The sequence below is a fragment of the Crinia signifera genome, chromosome 1, assembly GCF_055691185.1.
Source record: "Crinia signifera chromosome 1, ASM5569118v1, whole genome shotgun sequence".
Lineage (NCBI taxonomy): Eukaryota > Metazoa > Chordata > Amphibia > Anura > Myobatrachidae > Crinia > Crinia signifera.
Genome location: NC_139217.1, coordinates 269,451,020 through 269,471,415, shown reverse-complemented (window position 1 = coordinate 269,471,415; position 20,396 = coordinate 269,451,020). Strand labels below are relative to the sequence as shown.

At 41.3% G+C, this 20,396-nt stretch overlaps 1 protein-coding gene across 1 annotated transcript in view; it reads left to right on the top strand.

Annotated features, from left to right (window-relative positions):
• Positions 1–20,396, top strand: part of SHB (SH2 domain containing adaptor protein B) — a 195,663-nt gene that overhangs the window by 70,085 nt on the left and 105,182 nt on the right. The window contains exon 2 of the mRNA XM_083183794.1: positions 14,347–14,455. Within this exon, the coding sequence (XP_083039920.1) occupies positions 14,347–14,455 (109 nt within the window). The remainder of the gene's footprint in view (positions 1–14,346; positions 14,456–20,396) is intronic.

Here is a 20,396-nt window from a genome sequence, read left to right as displayed (position 1 = left end):
TAATTGAGAGTAGCTTTTCTCAGATTGGGGCAGATGCATTAAGCCTTAAAAAAGAGATAAACATGACCGTGATAAACGTCCAGCCAATCCGCCCTCACTTTTTTTTCTTTTGAAGGCTTAATACATCTGCCCCACTATTTGGTAATGCCAACCGTATATTCTTTTCCATGTCTCTCTTGCTGTGTTTAGATAGTATTTGGATCTTAAATACAGCAAAATCAATGAACACATTTTTACTAATAATGTCCAGTAGACTTTAAAATGGACCACAACAAGAATGTGGAGTATACTGTAGGTCCAGGAGACAGCCTGTACATTGCAGGAATGGAGAACTGTGGGGAAAATGACACTCATTAAGTCACTGTGTCCTATAACTACTGTCTTTTTTTTTATGATTCTTCAATTACTTAGCACAAGTCCATTCTCAGTGAAACAGTAAAACAGCAGGTGGGAAGTAAGGTTAGGTCACTAGCTATTAACTCTAATTCCTGCATTGACAGTAACTGTTTTGTTTTAGTCTTCTGCTGCCAGTCACCTACAGTACTTATGGCTTCGATGTAACAAATACAGCTCAACCTGTGCTGTGAGGCAATACTGCTAACCCTTAAGGCACATACACACTAGATGATACAATATCGTTCAGAAAGGGCTTTCCGAACAATATTGTGAACAATATTGTCTAGTGTGTACGCTGTGCATCACTATATAAAATCAACTCCATGCCGACATGGATAGTGGGGGTATGAGCGTACTAACTATAGTGGGCGCCCAACTAACATATAATTACCCCGCAGCGCTTTACAGAGTATAATTGAACATTCACATCAGTCCCTGCCCTAGTGGAGCTTACAATCTACATTCCCTACCACATGTACACGTACACAGACATTCTAGGGATAATTTGTTGGGAGCCAATTAGCCTACCAGTATATTTTTGGATTGTGGGAGGAAACCGGAGTACCCGGAGGAAACCCAAATACGGTGAGAATATACAAACTCCTCACAGTTAGAGCCATGGTGGGAATCGAACCCATGACCTCAGCGCTTTTCCTCAGGACGCTTTAAAGAAAGTGCAATGTGCTGTGAGAAAGGTGCACTTTCTTTAAAGCGTCCTGAGGAAAAGACTATCCAGTCTTGAAACGTTGACGATGTTTGCCATCGATATTTAATCGATGTTTGTCTATTGCACCATAAAAATGCTTTAATAAAGCTCAGCCAATCGAGTGCCGCCTCCTTCCTTGGTGACCCCCAAAAAAGGCCACAAGGTACCTCCACTTCTATTGTAATACAGAGGAAGGCACCCCGGCGTGTTGCATATATTGAATAGGAGTGCCGACCAAACTGCTGCTATATATATATATATATATATATATATATATATATATATATATACACGGTATCGCCCGGCACTCCACGGAACATAGCCTGTATTAATTACCCGGTGCCTTCCTCTCTGGACCCATTGGACCCGGCATATAGAAGATAACGATCAGGCGGCACTCTCGGAGTTTGGTGAAAAAACAAGTGAGGTTTATTACTCCAACATGTTTCGGGCTATTGCCCGTCCTCAGGGAACAACCAAATACACTCTGTGATACAAATATATAGTGCAGTGCAAAATGAAAAAGCAACACCCCCTTCCGGTAAATTCGCGCCATATGTCACCTACCTGCGGCTTCCCCAGCCTGTGTCTCCCTGTCCGCCATTGATACGCCGTGCTGCGCTGCGGGGAATCGTTCAGGGGCGCACCATCACTTCCGGCTCTGTTAGTTCAGCCCTCTGACGTACTTCCCCCGTCCTGCACTGCGCTCCAGGCTTCCGGGTTCCAAGCCTCATTGTGGGTGCCGCTGTCAGGTGACAGCTGTGCGAATCTGTGCAAATACAAATATAAAACCATACATTAAATGTCAGCTTAAAACGGCTGAATAATAATACCAGCAAAGTGTTATAAAAACTTTAAGAGGCTTCAGCATGAGCCATATAAGAGGTCAGAAAAATCTGACCATTAAAATTGTGCAGACCATTTAAAGACATACATACATCAAAAAATGCGTGAAAAATTATTACAGAAAAAAATATTAAAAAGTACAGAATACAGATCATCTTGTCATCAAAGTCATAAGTACTTTTAGATTATTAAATATATCATTTGATTTCTACTGGATACCCAAGAGATCCGATATACAACTGCATGTCACCCAGATGTTGATTTATTTAGTTTAATTTTTGATCATATCTTTTTTAAAGAAAACTCTGTAGACCATGTTGTTCGTTAAGGCCTCTGGGGGCAATTGTGTCTAGCCTAAAAATCCATCTGGCCTCTGCCTGTAACAGGAGCCTACCCCTATTTCCTCCTCTTATTGTGGGTGGGATGTGGTCCACTATTTTTGAACGGATGCTGGCAATACTGTGTTTAAATAGCGCACAGTGTCTTGCCACTGGTTGGTCGCTAGTGCCAACACTCAGTGCCTGCCTAATAGCATGACGATGGTTTGCCATGCGTTCTTTAAATTGACACTCCGTCTTGCCCACGTAGTATAAACCGCATGGACAAGACAGAACATAAACAATAAATCGTGTAGAACAGGTCACTGAGTGTTTGATGGCTATTTTACTGCCATTGTGGGGATGATTGATGGTGCCCCCTACTAGCATGGAGCTACAGGTAGTGCATCCCACACACCTATAACAGCCTTTAGGGCGTGTCATAAAGTGTGCTGGTGCCTTCTTCTTGTTAAGATTGGTCACATCAACCTTTACCAGGATGTCAGCTAGGTTTTTTCCTCTCCTATAAGCTGGCATGATCCTGGAATCTTTCAAGCTTTTTAAATCCCTATCAGTTGCTACCAGAGGCCACAGGCTTTTGACTTTTTGAGTCATTGCTCTGCTGCCATCAGCGTATTGAGTTACCCAAGGGATTCTATTATCAAGTGACTGTTTCTTTTTAGATGTATTCAAAACTATCTGGCGGGGCATATTTAAAACTTTTTGTTTAGTTTTCTCCAGATCACTTTTCTTATATCCCCTCTGTTCAAATTTCACCTGCATTTGATCCAAATCTTTTTTAGCTTGTTCTTCATTGCTCGTAATTCTCCTCACACGTAACATCTGTGAATAAGGAAGACCGTAACGCAGAGACCTTGGATGGCAACTTTCTTGTCTCAATAGTGTGTTACGGTCTGTCTCCTTCACAAAGATGGATGTTTCTATCTTCCCATTTCTGATACATATCTTCACATCTAAATAATGTATTTCATCCCTGCTCATATTAAATGTAAGTTTGGCAGGGCAGGAACTCGCATTATGGTCTTCAAGAATTTGTCTGAGTTCTGGTTCACTGCCCTGCCAAAATATGAGCAGGTCATCTATGTACCTTAAGTACAACAATACCTTGTTTATGTGGGGAGCCTGGTAGATGAGTTGTTGGTCAACAACATCCATGTACGCATTGGCGTAGGACGGGGCCACATTGGACCCCATTGCCACGCCCTGCCGTTGACGGTACATCTGACCATTGAAGTAAAAATAATTTCTATTCAATACTAAATGCAGTAGGTCAAGAAAATTTTTTTTATCTGGGCCAACATAGGCCGGGCTAGTTTCCAGCAAACCCTGGACCGCCTTCATGCCCTCCTCGTGGGGAATACACGTATATAGTCCCACTACATCGACACTGCACATTATAACATTCTCTGGCAAAGTACCAAGCCCCTCCAATTTTTCTAATAACATGTTAGTGTCCTTGAGGTAAGAATTCATGAGCTGAACACAAGGGTTAAGTAATGCATCTAAATAGGTGGATACCGGTTGGTAGAGGGACCCCCTGGCAGAAATGATGGGTCTACCAGGGGGTCTCTCCAACCTTTTGTGCACTTTTGGCAGGGTATAGAACATGGGGATCATTGGAAACTCACTCATGAGAGCTGCCCCCAATTCAGCTGAAATAATGTTATCATATGTGGCAGCGGTAATAAGATTGTCCAACTTATATATCCCAGTCGGGTCTTGCTGCAAGTGTTCGTATATAACATCATCAGTGAGTTGTCTTTGACATTCCAATAAATAGTCCGCAAGATCTTGGACCACCACCGAACCCCCTTTGTCGGCCTTGCGGATGATTATATCAGTCCGCTTTTGTAGATCCTGCAAGGCGGTTTTCTCCAATTTGGATAAATTCGACATAAATCTGGGGTCCAGGGTTGTGTTATCCCCAACTGATTCCATCATGCGGGAAAAAGTTTTGATGGAAGTGTTTGTAACTTGGGGGTCGAACTTTGATCTGGGTTGTAGCTTCCGTACTTGAATGGGTATATCAATCCCACTGGGATCACTGTTGGGTTTCTCATGAAAGAATTCTTTAAGTCTTAATGATCGGCTGAACTTATAGCAGTCAACCTTCCAATCAAATTTGTTAGGAAGGTGACTAGGGATAAATGTAAGTCCTTTTGATAACACAGATGTTTCAGGGTCACTTAGGGGAGTTCTGGAAAGATTGAACACGAGGTCTTTTATTGGCGGTTGCTGCCGCGGCCTGCCTTGCCTCTCGGCCTGCCGCCCGCGCCTCGTCCGCCTTCTTTTCCTCTTACTGGCTTTAGACCCGTCCGGGTCGTAATCCCTAAAGGGAGAGCCTTTTTAGAAGTAGAGGGAGCCTGCTGGTCAATTTTACTGGCAGAGGTACTTGATTCTTCATAGTCCACAAACTTCTGTTGTTGTCGTCGGCGAGGACGTTTTGGGACTTGTGAAGCATTCTGTGGCCCTGCTGTACTCAGCCACTGATATACGCGGTTCTGCTCATAGTCCGCTTGGACTTTTCTGCGTTTTTCCCTCTTGTATTTGACCAGCTCTTTTTGGTATTGCTCTATTTGATTTGATTTTTCAACTTCGTGTCCCAATCTGTGCTGGTGTCGGCTGTCAACGTTGACGCATGTGTCGATTCAAATGTCTCAATTTTTGTGCGTGTCGCTGTTAATTCTTTTGTTGACTCGTCGATTACCAGCAAAAGCAGATCCATTGAGCACTTATTTAAAATGCTCACCCATCGTTTGCAGAAGGCGATGTTCTGCCTTCCGATGGTGGGGACATTGCGCACTCGGAATCCCCGCGGTATCTGCTTCTCCTTGAAATAATCAGCCAGCGTGGAGGCATGCAGCTGATAATCAACTTCCCTTTTCTTAAGGAAATACCAATCACGATAAAGTTCATCATTTTCTGCCGCAGGTATCTGTGACTGCAATTTAGCGGCCTGCACAATCAAATCCGCATCACTATCGGAATAGCTGAACCGCTCACCTGTGTCTATTTGTGTCAGATTGACACCAGGTATGGATGGTTCCATGGTGCAAAGCGATGGACTTCTCAGAGGTTGACACAATTAGTCGACACGCTTGTGTTTCTGTGCTGTGTCCCAACCGGATGGGAATCACTTCTCCCTTGCGGACTGCAATGAAAATTTGTGTGGGGGTGCCTTGGCTGGAGATGATGGCCCGGATGCACACGGCTATCACTTCCACAATATACACGGTATCGCCCGGCACTCCACGGAACATAGCCTGTATTAATTACCCGGTGCCTTCCTCTCTGGACCCATTGGACCCGGCATATAGAAGATAACGATCAGGCGGCACTCTCGGAGTTTGGTGAAAAAACAAGTGAGGTTTATTACTCCAACATGTTTCGGGCTATTGCCCGTCCTCAGGGAACAACCAAATACACTCTGTGATACAAATATATAGTGCAGTGCAAAATGAAAAAGCAACACCCCCTTCCGGTAAATTCGCGCCATATGTCACCTACCTGCGGCTTCCCCAGCCTGTGTCTCCCTGTCCGCCATTGATACGCCGTGCTGCGCTGCGGGGAATCGTTCAGGGGCGCACCATCACTTCCGGCTCTGTTAGTTCAGCCCTCTGACGTACTTCCCCCGTCCTGCACTGCGCTCCAGGCTTCCGGGTTCTAAGCCTCATTGTGGGTGCCGTTGTCAGGTGACAGCTGTGCGAATCTGTGCAAATACAAATATAAAACCATACATTAAATGTCAGCTTAAAACGGCTGAATAATAATACCAGCAAAGTGTTATAAAAACTTTAAGAGGCTTCAGCATGAGCCATATAAGAGGTCAGAAAAATCTGACCATTAAAATTGTGCAGACCATTTAAAGACATACATACATCAAAAAATGCGTGAAAAATTATTACAGAAAAAAATATTAAAAAGTACAGAATACAGATCATCTTGTCATCAAAGTCATAAGTACTTTTAGATTATTAAATATATCATTTGATTTCTACTGGATACCCAAGAGATCCGATATACAACTGCATGTCACCCAGATGTTGATTTATTTAGTTTAATTTTTGATCATATCTTTTTTAAAGAAAACTCTGTAGACCATGTTGTTCGTTAAGGCCTCTGGGGGCAATTGTGTCTAGCCTAAAAATCCATCTGGCCTCTGCCTGTAACAGGAGCCTACCCCTATTTCCTCCTCTTATTGTGGGTGGGATGTGGTCCACTATTTTTGAACGGATGCTGGCAATACTGTGTTTAAATAGCGCACAGTGTCTTGCCACTGGTTGGTCGCTAGTGCCAACACTCAGTGCCTGCCTAATAGCATGACGATGGTTTGCCATGCGTTCTTTAAATTGACACTCCGTCTTGCCCACGTAGTATAAACCGCATGGACAAGACAGAACATAAACAATAAATCGTGTAGAACAGGTCACTGAGTGTTTGATGGCTATTTTACTGCCATTGTGGGGATGATTGATGGTGCCCCCTACTAGCATGGAGCTACAGGTAGTGCATCCCACACACCTATAACAGCCTTTAGGGCGTGTCATAAAGTGTGCTGGTGCCTTCTTCTGACACCGTTATCCAGGACCCGTTGTGCTACCCCACGCTTCTCTGCAATCCAGCCCCGCGGCGTTCGAGTGCACCCGAGTACCTGGTACAGTGTGAGCAGCATATGCCTTGGTTTTAAAACTTATGCCTTGTGGTACCCAGTCCACACAGCCCTTTTACTTGGTACGAGTTCATGTTAACCCTTACCGTGGCTTACCTTTTTAAAATAAATTGTGTCTACTAAAAATACTACACCATGAAGCGCCTTCTTTCTGCCCTATTTTAGATTTGTTTGCTCTGTGGATTCCAGAGACTTCCTCACAGAGAAAGAAGCAGCGGCAGGTCCTCGTGTTACTGGACTTTTGGTACATTTAACCCTTCGTGTGTTACACAAGGGTCCCACTAACTGGTATTCTTAACACTGACTGACAGTTGGGCGCAGACTTTTTAATTTCTCTCCAATATATATATATATATATATATATATATGTATATATATATGTGTGTGTATATATATGTGTGTGTATATATATGTGTATATATATATGTGTATATGTGTATATATATATATATATATATATGTATATGTATGTATATGTGATGGAAGGATTTTATTATTATTTACACGGACACTGATGGGAGGGATCAGAAATCATACCATCAGTCATTACATTGCCATGTGAGACCCTTTTAAATGTGATAATTAGATAGAGACATGAACATATAAGTATATTCAGATATGCAAAGCCATACATTTAAGTTGCCATACATTTATAGAAATTAAAAAACTACAACCTCATCCAGCTGAATATAGACTCCCAAAAAAAGGTAATCCATAAGTAATATGTCGCCCTACAAAATACAATATAATAGTTATTATACCGTGAATGCTATGCATAGTTTTATCTTCGTGTCAGTGTTTCTTTCTGTCTCTACTATATTTAAGCCTGTCCCTTTAAGTGCAGTTAATTGGAAGTAAGGTGACTATTACAGTGTAAGCATGTGGAGTTTGTGGAATCAGCAGGGAGTCTGAGACACCATCCATCTGCTCGTGACAAGCCAGCATCACAAAGGGAATGGATGGTAGTTCAGCTCCAGGGCTTTCACAGATAAACCTACCCTTTTTTTTTCTGACAAGAAATTACTGCTGGCTGATGCGTATTGTTGCCTCTGTACAGTGTGCAGCGCCTGTGACAGCCCTTCTGATTACAGCTTGTGTATATATATCACTGAAAAGACAGTTGAATTGTAAACCGCGACCAATCAATCGTTGTGCATAATGGCAAAGCATTACCGTGTTTCTTCTTTTTTTGAACACAGTTCACATAGTACCACAGTGCATTGCTCTAAAGAAGTAGTACTTTGTTGCAGATATTGGCAATACAAGAAAATTTGCTAAAAATACATAATCTAACATCAGTATGAATGATTATTTAGGATTTTTATTTTTAATCATTTGTTTTTTCAGTTATCATGTTTTTCGTGCACAAGTGTGTACATAATTGACGCTGAAGAGGCTTGTTAATTTGTTGGCTTGTGGGCAGCAAAAATATAACAGACTCTGCATGGCAAATAAATCGCTGCTGGGACATTTTTATAAAAGTCTTTACAAATGTATTGGTACTCTTTACTTAGAACGGCGCCCACGATTTTGATCGTGGGCATCGTTAGTAAAAAATCGCGGGCATCGCATGCACTAAAAAATCGGGTGCGATGCGACCGACGCGATGCCCACGATTTCCCATAGGGAACAATGTTAAATGTCTCAATTGACCTGATTTTCCTGTTCAATGCCTCAATTGACCCGATTTTCCCATAGGAAACAATGTTAAATGGCCCACAGAGGCCAAATAGGCACCATGAAGTGTGAAATGGCCCCCACAATTGTTAACGCCACCCCACGATCAACGTGAACCCGAAGCGTGGCGGTACGCGTCCTACGACCTTTTCATACCCCCACTATCCACTTCGGTGTGGAGTTGAGAATAGAAAGTGTGGCGAGCGCAGTGAGCCACCGAGCCCGAAGCATGGCGAGCGCAGCGGACAGCTGTGAAGCCCGCGAGGGGACGCGGATACCTGTGAAGGTATCCGCGTCCCCTCGCGGGGCTCGCTACGCTCGCCACGCTTCAGGCTCGGTGGCTCGCTGCGCTCACCACACTTTCTATTCTCAGCTCCACGCCGAGCATCGCATAGTATGGCATTGTATGCCATGTACAATGGCATACAATTTGAAAATTGTATGCCATCGTACACTATCGAACGATATCGCGTCGCATCGCATACCATCGTATGCGTTATGGTATGCAATGCGATGGGCGCCGCCAAAATACACAAGTACCGGAAGTTCTATTTAAGATGGGTTGTTACCTACAGTATAGCAACAATCAGATTCTATCTATTAACTTCTAGAAGGCGCTAAATTAAGAAAATTCTGATTGGTTGCCCATAGCAACGTCCCATCTTTAATAGAACTCCCATCTTATTAAATAAACCCATTTGAGTCTTATTTCCATCACATATGCAGTAAAAAGACACTTAAACGCCATACACGCTTGACCGCCATTTTCACTGTATAGCAATTCATTTTAAGCATGTACAGAGTGGCATATGTATCACCACAGAACTTGACGAGAGTAAAAGCCGCAACCACTGCATTGTAGCACTTCATAAATAGGGAGTTATTCAGACCTAATCTATTTGCTGCTAATTTGCACAGCAGATAGCTGCCGCCCCACCAGCTTGCTTGGATGCAGTGGGCAAAAATAGAAGTCCTTCTATCACAAAGGACAGCCCTTATGTGGAGAGCTGTTGATTATTTGCTTTAAGCATACTGTGTAATGAAACGCCGTTGTGTTTTCAGTGAGTGGTGGGAGGCATCACTGGGACTAGACAGGTTTTGCAAGGCCATTACGTCTAACTCTGAGTGTGCACCATAATCATTAATGTTAATGATTATTAATGTTACAGGATACCGTGTCATTTTTATTCTTCATTCCATATAAATTAAACAAGAGAACATATTCCCCATTAGTCATTTTGTTAAATATTATGCTGTAGGTATTGTGTAACATAACTGTTTTCACTCCATGCACCACTCTGTTTATATTCTAGATAAAAAGTTAAACATTTGAAGGGGATCAAGGGGTCATTTGGCGTGACAAAAAAGGCAATGTTTACAATACACGGTTCTTTGCTTCTGTCTTCAAATTCCATTGCAATGTGGGCTGTTTGTTCTTTTTCTTTGTATCCATTATTATTCCATCTCTTGACTTTTTCCAACCTTTTTTTTTTAGTTTTATTATTAGCATTAAAACCAAACAAACATTGCTGCTGTATTAGCAAGCTCAGGATGGTGTCCCCTTGGTTTAAGGAATCACCGTTTTGTTGCCACTGAGAGAACTGAAATGACCCAAACAATGCTAACTACAACAAAGCAGTTATCATGTGCAAATATAGGTATTACCAGCCACGTTTGCATTATAAGGTGTTTATATAATGCTATAGTGCGTGTATTTGTTACCTACGGTCAGAAGTAATAAAAAAAAAATGAGTATATTTGTTGAGTTGCTTTACCTCCCACTTGCTATGGAAAATGAAGCACTCTCTTTTGTCCCCAATTGATTTAGAAAAGCTCAACTGTTTCCCTCCACCCAGCTACTCCAATTTGAGCTCATATACTGTACAAGGTCTTCCATCTTGCTCAGTCGTGTCCATGTGATAATAAGGTGTACTGCTCCAAAGAGGTTATTGCCTGGTGCCTTGGTTTTTCTTTTTACACTAATTGGGCTCCAATACTTAACTCCTAAGTGCAAAATACACCAACTACACATGGTTCTACATAAAACTAAATGCAACTTTTAGCAGGAATGGGATCTAGCAACAGAGCTGATGAAGTTCATGAATGTAGATTCATCTTATTTATTTTTTATTTTTCTAAAAGAAAAGACACATTGGAAAACAAGCCACAGGAATCACATAGTAAAGGACCCTAAAGTTGCCCATACACGCTGCAACACATTATCGGCTGGATTGCATCGCAACGCATGCGACACGATCTGCGGGCAGTACAAAAAGTATGTGCAGCACATTTTGTACTATGCGATGCCTGCGGGAGCGCACATCGCAGCGGGGATACAGTCATATTGTCAACCCAACTTAGGTTGACAGTTATTGGGTCGACAGGGTTCTAGGTCGACAAATGCATTAGGTCGACGTGGGTTAGGTCGACAGTTCGCGTTAGGTCGACATGGATTTTTTCACTGTTTTTTTAGCTGTCATGTGCCGACAGGCGGTATTTCATGCCCTACCATCCACTAGGGCGTGGTGGAAGAATAAAATACTGCAGTGTGCCGAGCCCAGCGAGGCACATTGCCTGAAGCATTGCGAGCGAAGCGAGCAATGCGAGGGGCTGCGGTTGACTTCCAACTGTGTTCATGTCGACATTCAGGTAAAAAAAAACAGTGAAAAACCCCATGTCGATCTGTCGACCTAACGCATTTGTCGACCTTGTCCCATTTCGACCTAGACACCTGTCGACCTAGAACCCTGTCGACCTAGTTGCCTGTCAACCCAACGGTGTCCACCAAATGACTGTCGACCTAAGTCGGGTCGACAATATGATCCCCACCCATTGCAGCGTGTATGGGGGCCTTTACTGTACCTATAAAGCTGTGCATGTGCTGTGCTTTTAGCGAAGCTCCAGCTGTCTGTAAGAATAGTAACACTTATGCACACACTTGTTACATTCTGCTCTCTCCAAGTTCCTGCATCTTTATAGAAAGCGTAACTTTTGGGAATCGTCACAAAATGGAGAGATTAATAATGTTAGATTATATAACATGAAGAAAATAATTTCATGTTGCCTACTGTAAATTATCTATAATAAAAGACAGATCTTTTATCTGACACCCGACATCTCACAGTGTATATGGACACAATATCTAAGTTCTTCAATTGGGGAGAAGACATATCCCATTTCTTTCCTCTAAAAGTAGATGGGCAATGTCCATCGGTTGACCTCGGCAGGGCATACACTGGCTGATGCAGCCGACTGGCAACTTCGTAATTTTGCACCACACTGCCATGCTGTGCAGTCCGGCATGCATGACCGTTCAATATTCGGTAGGTCTGCCAAATATTTTTTTATTGTATGCCCAACACTGGCAATATTATTAACACATGTTAGGCTAGGCAGCTGAAGATTAGGCTATAGGCAGTGAAATATTTTAAAATCTAAAAACCACTTTTGATATTAAGTAAGGGCTAAATCAGCCTTTAATTACTGTAGTGCTTCATTTTCACAAGCTACTGTTTTAACTAATACCGCTTTTACACCAACAAGCTGGGTCGCACACAGGATTTTGGATGCAGCTCTAACCTGGGCGCAACCTGGCTTGTAAACCTTTTTACACTGCCATTCCTACCCGGCATAATGCCAGGTGGGTGACGTCAGCGGAAGCGGGTCCTGAGCCAGTGCTGGGAGATGAGAGCATCTCCCAGCTCCAGTTTTTTTTATTGTAGTGAATGGGTCCAGGGTCACATCGACATGGGTTACTCATTTACAATGCACTGCACTCGACCTGGGGAATTTCAGCTGGGAGCGTTTACACTGCCTGCAATGGTGTAAAAGGCGTATAAATCTTCATAAAGAGCAAATAGTTCATTTCATTGTAATAAATCTATCTTTAATTTTGCATACAACAAATCTAGCTGTATTTTGTGGTAAGAGATTGCTTTGGATGATAGTGCTTTTGTCTTGTCTACAGTAGTGGAATGCCAGAACTTATGTGATTGGCTTGCAAGTCACTTGCCAATTAAGGTACTCTATGCAGACTGCAATTTAATGGAGTCAAACACAGAGGCTTTGCCAAGTGTTGTCACACAGCTATTTGTCTTTATTAATTTAATTGTTCTGTTTGGAGATAGGAGAGTGAGTGTAGTGCAGCGTGTGTAGGCTTATATAGGCAGTCATTTTCATGAAGATGATGGTGGGACGACGACAGACTTGTCTTCTGTTGTCTTTGTTTTTTGTTTTTTAAATAGTAAGGGTGCTTTAACCAGTCTTTCATTGCTTTATTTTTTTATATTCAATAATATATAAATGTGTTTATTAAAAGTTTTTATTTGTTTACCTCCACCATTTGATGCAGCACAGTACAGATAATGTTTTTAGTTTCATGTCCCTTTAGAGCTTATGGCCCCCATACACTATGCAATTCACCCGCAATTTGTGCTTTTTTCCAGCAATTGCGGCGATCTTTTGCAGGAAAAGAGCCCAAATTGCAGGTGGATGACAGCAGGTCCGATGCAATGTGCGGTCCTGTGCACATCACATCAGCTGCACAAGCAATCTCTTGGATTGCTAGTGCAGCTAGGCAGGCTTGGCTGAGATCAAATGTGATATATCGCATGCAAAAGGACTGTGTACTAGGGCCGTCTGGAGGGACACTACATAGGAGCGGCCTCACTGGCCCTGACTCCTAAGGGTAGCCTCAGTCAGGGACAGTTACAGGGGGAGGCAAGGTGGTACCTGGGCAGCGTGGGGTCCGGGCTGCGTGAAGCACCCAGTGGCAGCACCCACAGCCCCACTTCACGCTCCCCGGACCCACCATTGCCCAGGTACTACCTGCCTGTATTCATCCCGGACTGCCCGCTGCACCCACAACCCCCGTAGTGGGGGAAGGGGGGCTTTGAAATTTCGCTCGGGGCTCCAGTAGGCCTGGAGCCGGCCCTGCTGTATGTGTTATATCGAATGCAATCCTGCTTTCCAATGAAGGTCCAAGGAGGCTCAAGGGGGGATTGCCGGAGACTTTCAAGGGGAGAAGTTGCTGCAGTGTATGGGGAACATTACAGTTCCTCGAACATAGAAGCTTGCACATTTTTTTCAAGACCAAACCTACTAATGTGTATTTTAGAGTGTCAGAAGAAACCAAAGCACCTAGGGGAAATTATGCAGCATTTAGAGAGTGTACAACTATACATACTATAGATTTTCAAATTGTACTTATAACTCTGTTCTTTGAGGCAGTAATGTAGTACAATTGAAACAGAATATTCTTCAATGGCAAACACTTTCATTACAAAGTATACGGTTTTGTTTTCTTTTTTAAAAAGCTGCTTCATAAAAGCTGTTTTGGTCAGTCATGTCTCTTTTGTTAGTTTGTGTTGAATGATAATGTAGTATAGGAAGTGACTACATTGTGGATGCTTCTGGAATCCAGTGATTCCTGGCTGCTCATTGAAATGCCTGTGTTTTGAATTCCCTCTTTGGTATTTCATTTCACCTTGCATTTTAAACAGTACATTACTCTTTCTTTATTGATTGTTTATGTCACATGTTTGTGTTTTGCCAAAAGAACTTTGTAGGATTTCTTTGTTTGGAAGCAACCTTTATAACACGGCTGTTTATCAAACACAATGAAACCACATTGTGAGCTTCCTTTCCATGTCAAACTTAACTGTGGTCTTCAAACTAGAAGATGTTCTAAAAGACGCTATATTTTCCTCTTCCAGGTTGTAATCGCTGATGACTACTCTGATCCCTTTGACGCAAAGAACAAGGGCATAATAACGGAGAACAACGGCTACATGGAACCTTATGAAGCCCAGAGACTGATGACTGGTAAGAGGAACCATTATTATCTATGAATGGTACTAACCCAGTATGACCATGGTCATCATTGCTGGTCTTGTTTTTAAGTACATACCTCATTATATTGTCTGTACTGTATATTAAAAAAAAAGGAAATGCCAATACAATCAGCATCTACTTATCATTTCTAGTGCCATCTAGATTTTACTAGCATTACAAAGGTATTGAGATGCTTGTAATAAGGATCAGTAGGAATTTCCAGTAAACCACGGTAACATAGCATTTCATATGCAGATACAGCTGCGGTTGCAAACAGAATGTAGGCGATGTTCATGTCATTTTAATCCTCAGAAGCTGCTTGTGTTTCCTATTCACACTGCATTGCACTGCAATACGACACATTTAATGAAAAAAGTTGCACATAAAGATGATCATCGTTTCCGAGTCACGAGACGCTCATGCATTATGTATAATGTGACTTTAGTGCAATGAGTGTAGATATATGTGGACACATCTGTAGGAGCTGTTCTGCTTTGAGGAGGAGATACAGACCTGTGCATGTATATTATAGGCATTATGTTTTGGTTTGAATTGTCATAGAGATGTCATTTATCAAAATATAAAGGTCAGAACTGAAGAACCGAGAATCAGCTCCATTTATGAATGTTTTACATCTGCTATTACATGTGAAATTTTACATAAAGGAATCAAATAATTGCTAGAATAATTCATTACAATTACAAAAGTTGTAGAAGAAGAAAATTAGATGTCAGGTTTCATGGCCATATTGTGAATTTAGACTTGGGACAGAGCCATCAATCACAGAGTAGCAGCAGTTTATGTCACTAGATTGCCATAAATTAATGCTCCAGTCTAGTTTTCAGCCTCCAGCTTGTGTTTTGTCCTTGGCTCGATCAATCTGACAGACAAATCTTTTGGCTCTTGCATGCTGCATAAGGACCAACTTGGCTGTTTGCTTTTTGGAGAAAAAAAAAAAGACAAATGTTTCTACATATGGGAGTATATAAACAGTTGTCTACATATGGGATTGTATAAACAATTGTGAATACCACATTGAAATAAAAAAAAAATACTAAAATCTTTGGATAGAGATAAAATTGTATGAGATAAATGACCATAAAGTCAGCTCCTAACTGTACATTTTCAAACACGGCCTGTAACATGTAATGGTGCCCACACATGGTGCGATTAACGCATGCGATTTGATCTTTTTAGCTCAAATCACACCGTGTTTGTTTAATTTGCGATATGTTTTTCCGCATAGTCAATATCGCAAGGCAAAATAATATGTTCATGAAGGTATTTTTGTACTACTGTTCATCGCATGCTATTGTACTACATACTTTTGTAGTGTAGGCAAAATGTGGTTTAGTGCAAATATAGTATGCAGTTCAAATGTCATATAGTTAAAATCTCATGTCACCATAAATGAGTACAACATATTCTAATGTGTCCTTATACATGACACTGTTCTAGATCACCAAACTAGTAGCACACCTCGCCGTGTGTGGGCACCATTAGACAGAAACTGATTGTCTGGTAGCTCTCACAATTGTAACTCTCTTAGAGCAATGACAAATACACCCCTAACTCCTGTTTGATGTCACCATAAATGAGTACAACATATTCTAATGTGTCCTTATACGTGACACTGTTCTAGATCACCAAACTAGTAGCACAAATTAGAAGCAACCAAACAGTTGGAGACAAACCAGTAAAATATATAACCAGAGGGCTGCAGACATTGTTCCAAATGTACTGTGTGACAAAGGAATGCAGTCATAATGTCAACAATAATAATGGTAACAGTATGTTAACATATGTTGACATTGTTGTATAAGGTGACAGGCAACATTTCATCATGTTCGGTGTTGATGTTAATGATAGGCTTTAGAACAGGTTGTGTTGGCGTGTATGTTAGGGTTAGGCATTATTGGAACTGCCCTTATGACCACTGGACCCAGAAGCTACCATCAGTACCAGGAAAGACACTTGTAGAGGGACCTGATTTGCTGACATTCTATCATGTACACATTTAGTAATTGTCAATATCAACATGCTGTATATAATATAAATATAATCTTCCAAATGTCGGCACTTGCTGCAATAATCCATTATTTGCTGGGTGCCTTCCAAATGAGTGCGGGATGCTGATCAGTAACATAGACTGTGTGTCAGCGGCACTCTGGACTACTTACTGGAATAAATGGACTCCGCACAGTCTGGTATTGCTAATACCAGACCAAGTGGAGTCCATTTATTCCAGTAAGCAGTCCAGAGTGCCCCCGACACACGGTGGGGGTTATTATAGTTCACTCGCAAAGGCACAGTCACTATATATATATATATATATATATATATATATATATATATATATATATATATATATATATATATATATATATATATACATATATATATATATATATTTATTATTATACTAAAAGATGTCATAATAGAAAGCAATTATGGAAAGAGCTGTGAAGACAGGGATTGGATGTAGGAGCAGATAGGGACTGGGGTAGGGTGGAGAGTTTGTGGGCTAAAAAAAGTTCACAGCAAAGTGAAAGTACATTGCAGAAGCCATCATTTTGATGGTCTTTTAACTAATTTTTACTAAATGATCTTGATTTATAGCTACCTCCCCTCCTGCATTATGCAGGAGACTCCCTGAAATAGCAGAAATCTCCCTCTCTCTCTCACTAGTCTAGCAATCTCCCTCATTTCACCTAGCCTACATTGCACTGTTACATTTTTGGGGAAAAAAAGGAATGAGAGATAGATACATTTACATTGAATCATCAGCACCATTTCCCAGCACTATACCAAGTATAGTAGCTCCTACTAACTGCTTTGGGGCTCATTTACATTTCGATATAAGTCATACTTACCTACCCTCCCAGGATGGCCAGGAGAGTCCCTCAAATTAGGTCCCCTAGTTTTCAAAGGTAGGCAATTATTTCTTGATTTAATTTTATGTCAGGGTAATATCACAAATGAGTTCAGTTATTCATTAGTCACATCCATTCTCATACACGTGTGCACTCATGGGAACTATACTTAACCAAATTGTGCTCAGATTAGCACTCGGGACACATCTCTCCAACATAGAATATATTCTCTCTAAAGTGTCCTCATATGAAATACATTTTTATGGTAAGCAACCTTTAATACTGGCATAGAAAGCAGTATGGAGCATTGCAATTACTTCCCCAAAGATAAAAAGAAATTTTACTCCACCTCAGACTTCCTCGGAATACTACTGCTGTTCACTGAATTCTCCCTCAGGGACTGCAACAAAGTTTTGTTCCATGCCTGAGATGTTTGTGATAAACAACTTCCTCTTATTCAGAGGAACGGCATTTGTTTTGGATATTCTGGATGTGAACTTGTTAAGAAGAGGCAATAAAAAATTATAGAGCGAAAGCTCAGGAATTTCCTGTGTATTGCACTAGTGCTGGGAGAACAAGCTGGCCCGCCCTGAACAAGTATGAGGTGTGAGCACATTAGGTAAGAATTCACCGTCTGCTGTTGCCACTATGTTACATCTGCAAGTTAACAGATGAGACTATGCATTCACAAACACACATTCACACATATACACATATATAATCTTCCCCGCCATTTTCTGGATACAGAACGAAGCGAACAGCATCTTCCTGCTATTGTGAGGTTCGGACTCTATATAAGTTCCGGTGATCTGTGCCATCTTCATTATGCTGATGTATTTCAGACTGATCAGACATGTCTGTTTTGTCTGCTGCGAAGGACAGCTAATGGGGTACTACTGTGGGAGGCTGCTAAGGGGGGGGGGGGGGACTACTAAAGTGGGACTGTTGTGAGGACTACTGAATGCTTTATTTAAAAAAATAAAAAGTTACTTTTTTTTTTTACTGCAGGGCTGCCCTTTGTGCCATATCAGTCCAGGGGTGCTGCTAAGTATACCGTATATTTCCAGGGGTGCTGCCCTGTGTGCTGCATAATTCCAGGGGTGCTGCAATGTGTGCCGTATTTATTTATTTATTTACAGTTTCTTATATAGCGCAGCAGATTCCGTTGCGCTTTACAATAGTAGACCGTGATAAGACAAACTGGGTAACAACAGACAGACTTGGAGGTAGGAGGGCCCTGCTGCAAGCTTACAGTCCAGGGTTGCTGCCATGTGTTGCGTATCAATCCAGGAATGCTACCATGTGTGCTGTATCAGTCCAGGGGTGATCACATACAGAACACAAAAATTGGCTGGGTGCACACCCCTAAAAAAGTTGACAATAATGGAATTTAAATTTCCTTGAAAAATGAAGCCATTTGTGTTCAGTCACCATTTATGCTATATGTTGTCCTCTAATTGTCCCCCTCCCACAGCCCATTGTCCTTAGAGAGGCATTCAAGTACAGGGCAGTAAGTTGTAGACTCTATCCAAAGTCAATAGTTCTATTTTTAGTCCTGTATATACTATATGTACATATTGATAACAAATATGCTTGTAGGTGTTAGGGGAGTGTTCAAAGTTTTATATTGCTCCTGGATATGTGTGGGAATTGTAATATGAGTGAGAAACATTTACATATGCTGAAATTATATTTCCTACAGTAACTCTAGTAATTTGTCTTCCCATGAGGAGATAACTTAATGTGTTGACTGGAATGTGACTTACTGATAGTATGGTATTTATGGCACTCCATAGAAAAGCAGGAGGTTATTAAAACAATTGAATACAACTAGGAAATGATCGGCATCAGACAAATGGCATGCTGACTGACTTGTACAAACCACGTACAATACTGTGTGAACAGGGTGTGGCTTTTGACAGACAGAATGTTGAGGATAGTAATTAAAAATCATTAACTGGCCAATAATCCATTTTGCTTACCTGACTGTTTAGTGGCTCAGATTGAACAAATATTGTGGCTCATAATGAGCCATGTGGGTTAGGAATGCTGTATGTATTTATCCCATTCCGCGCGTTCCAGTCATCAGCAGGTATGCTATAAATAAGGTTGAGTGGAACATGCCATAATGTGTGTATCAACACAATGGATTGATATTCATTCTGCTGATTACATGACTATACAAATAAGGGAACAATACATTTCCATTCATTTGAAGAAAATGTTTGCACAAGTGAAATAGACAAGATGGCCGTACTCGGCAATACGGTACGATCGAATGCTAGTGCTCTTTACCGTGTCGCACAGGTTGAAATAATATGATTAGATCTGGTTAGAAATTAAGATTTTCCTGTCTAAACTTTTAGCTATAGTTACAAATTTAGCTGTAGTAAGTAATATTTCCTTTTACTCGAATGTGGGCAGTACCCAGATGATAGATCAGCAATGTATAGGTTGACATGCACTAAGTTACAGGTACAAAAGGTCGACTGGTTGAAAAGGCCAGCAAGAAAATTTTCTGTGTAAAAAATGGTTGGCTTGTTTTTTTATTTTTTACAATCTGCTTTACCAAGTGAACATCTTTTGGGAATAGTAACTTGTGGCGAGCGGAGCAAGTCAATTGTTGAACTAATGCATGTTGAACATTTCAACCTATGGGAGCGTGCCTCATCAGCCATATAGTTATGGAGATCACATAGCGGGTGAAATGTAATAGGATGAGAGATTCAGAAAGTGAGAGATTTGGTAAGAAATCTCCAGTTTTTTTAAAGCGGCAATCATTTAGACTTCAAAATCAAACTGTTTTTTGCAGTGTAAATGATTGCTGCTTTAAAAAAACTGGAGATTTCTTACCAAATCTCTCACTTTCTGAAACTCTCATCCTATTACATTTCACCCAAAATATACAGTAGAGAAATCATGGGGGAAATAGGTAGCTACTGACATGTTTTCGGAGGCATGTGCAGTAGATATTAAGGGCCAGGTGCACCTAGATTCAAAAGTGTGTATGCAGCTTAAAGGTGTGTACACACGGCAGGATATGTCGTGAGATGCGAGTC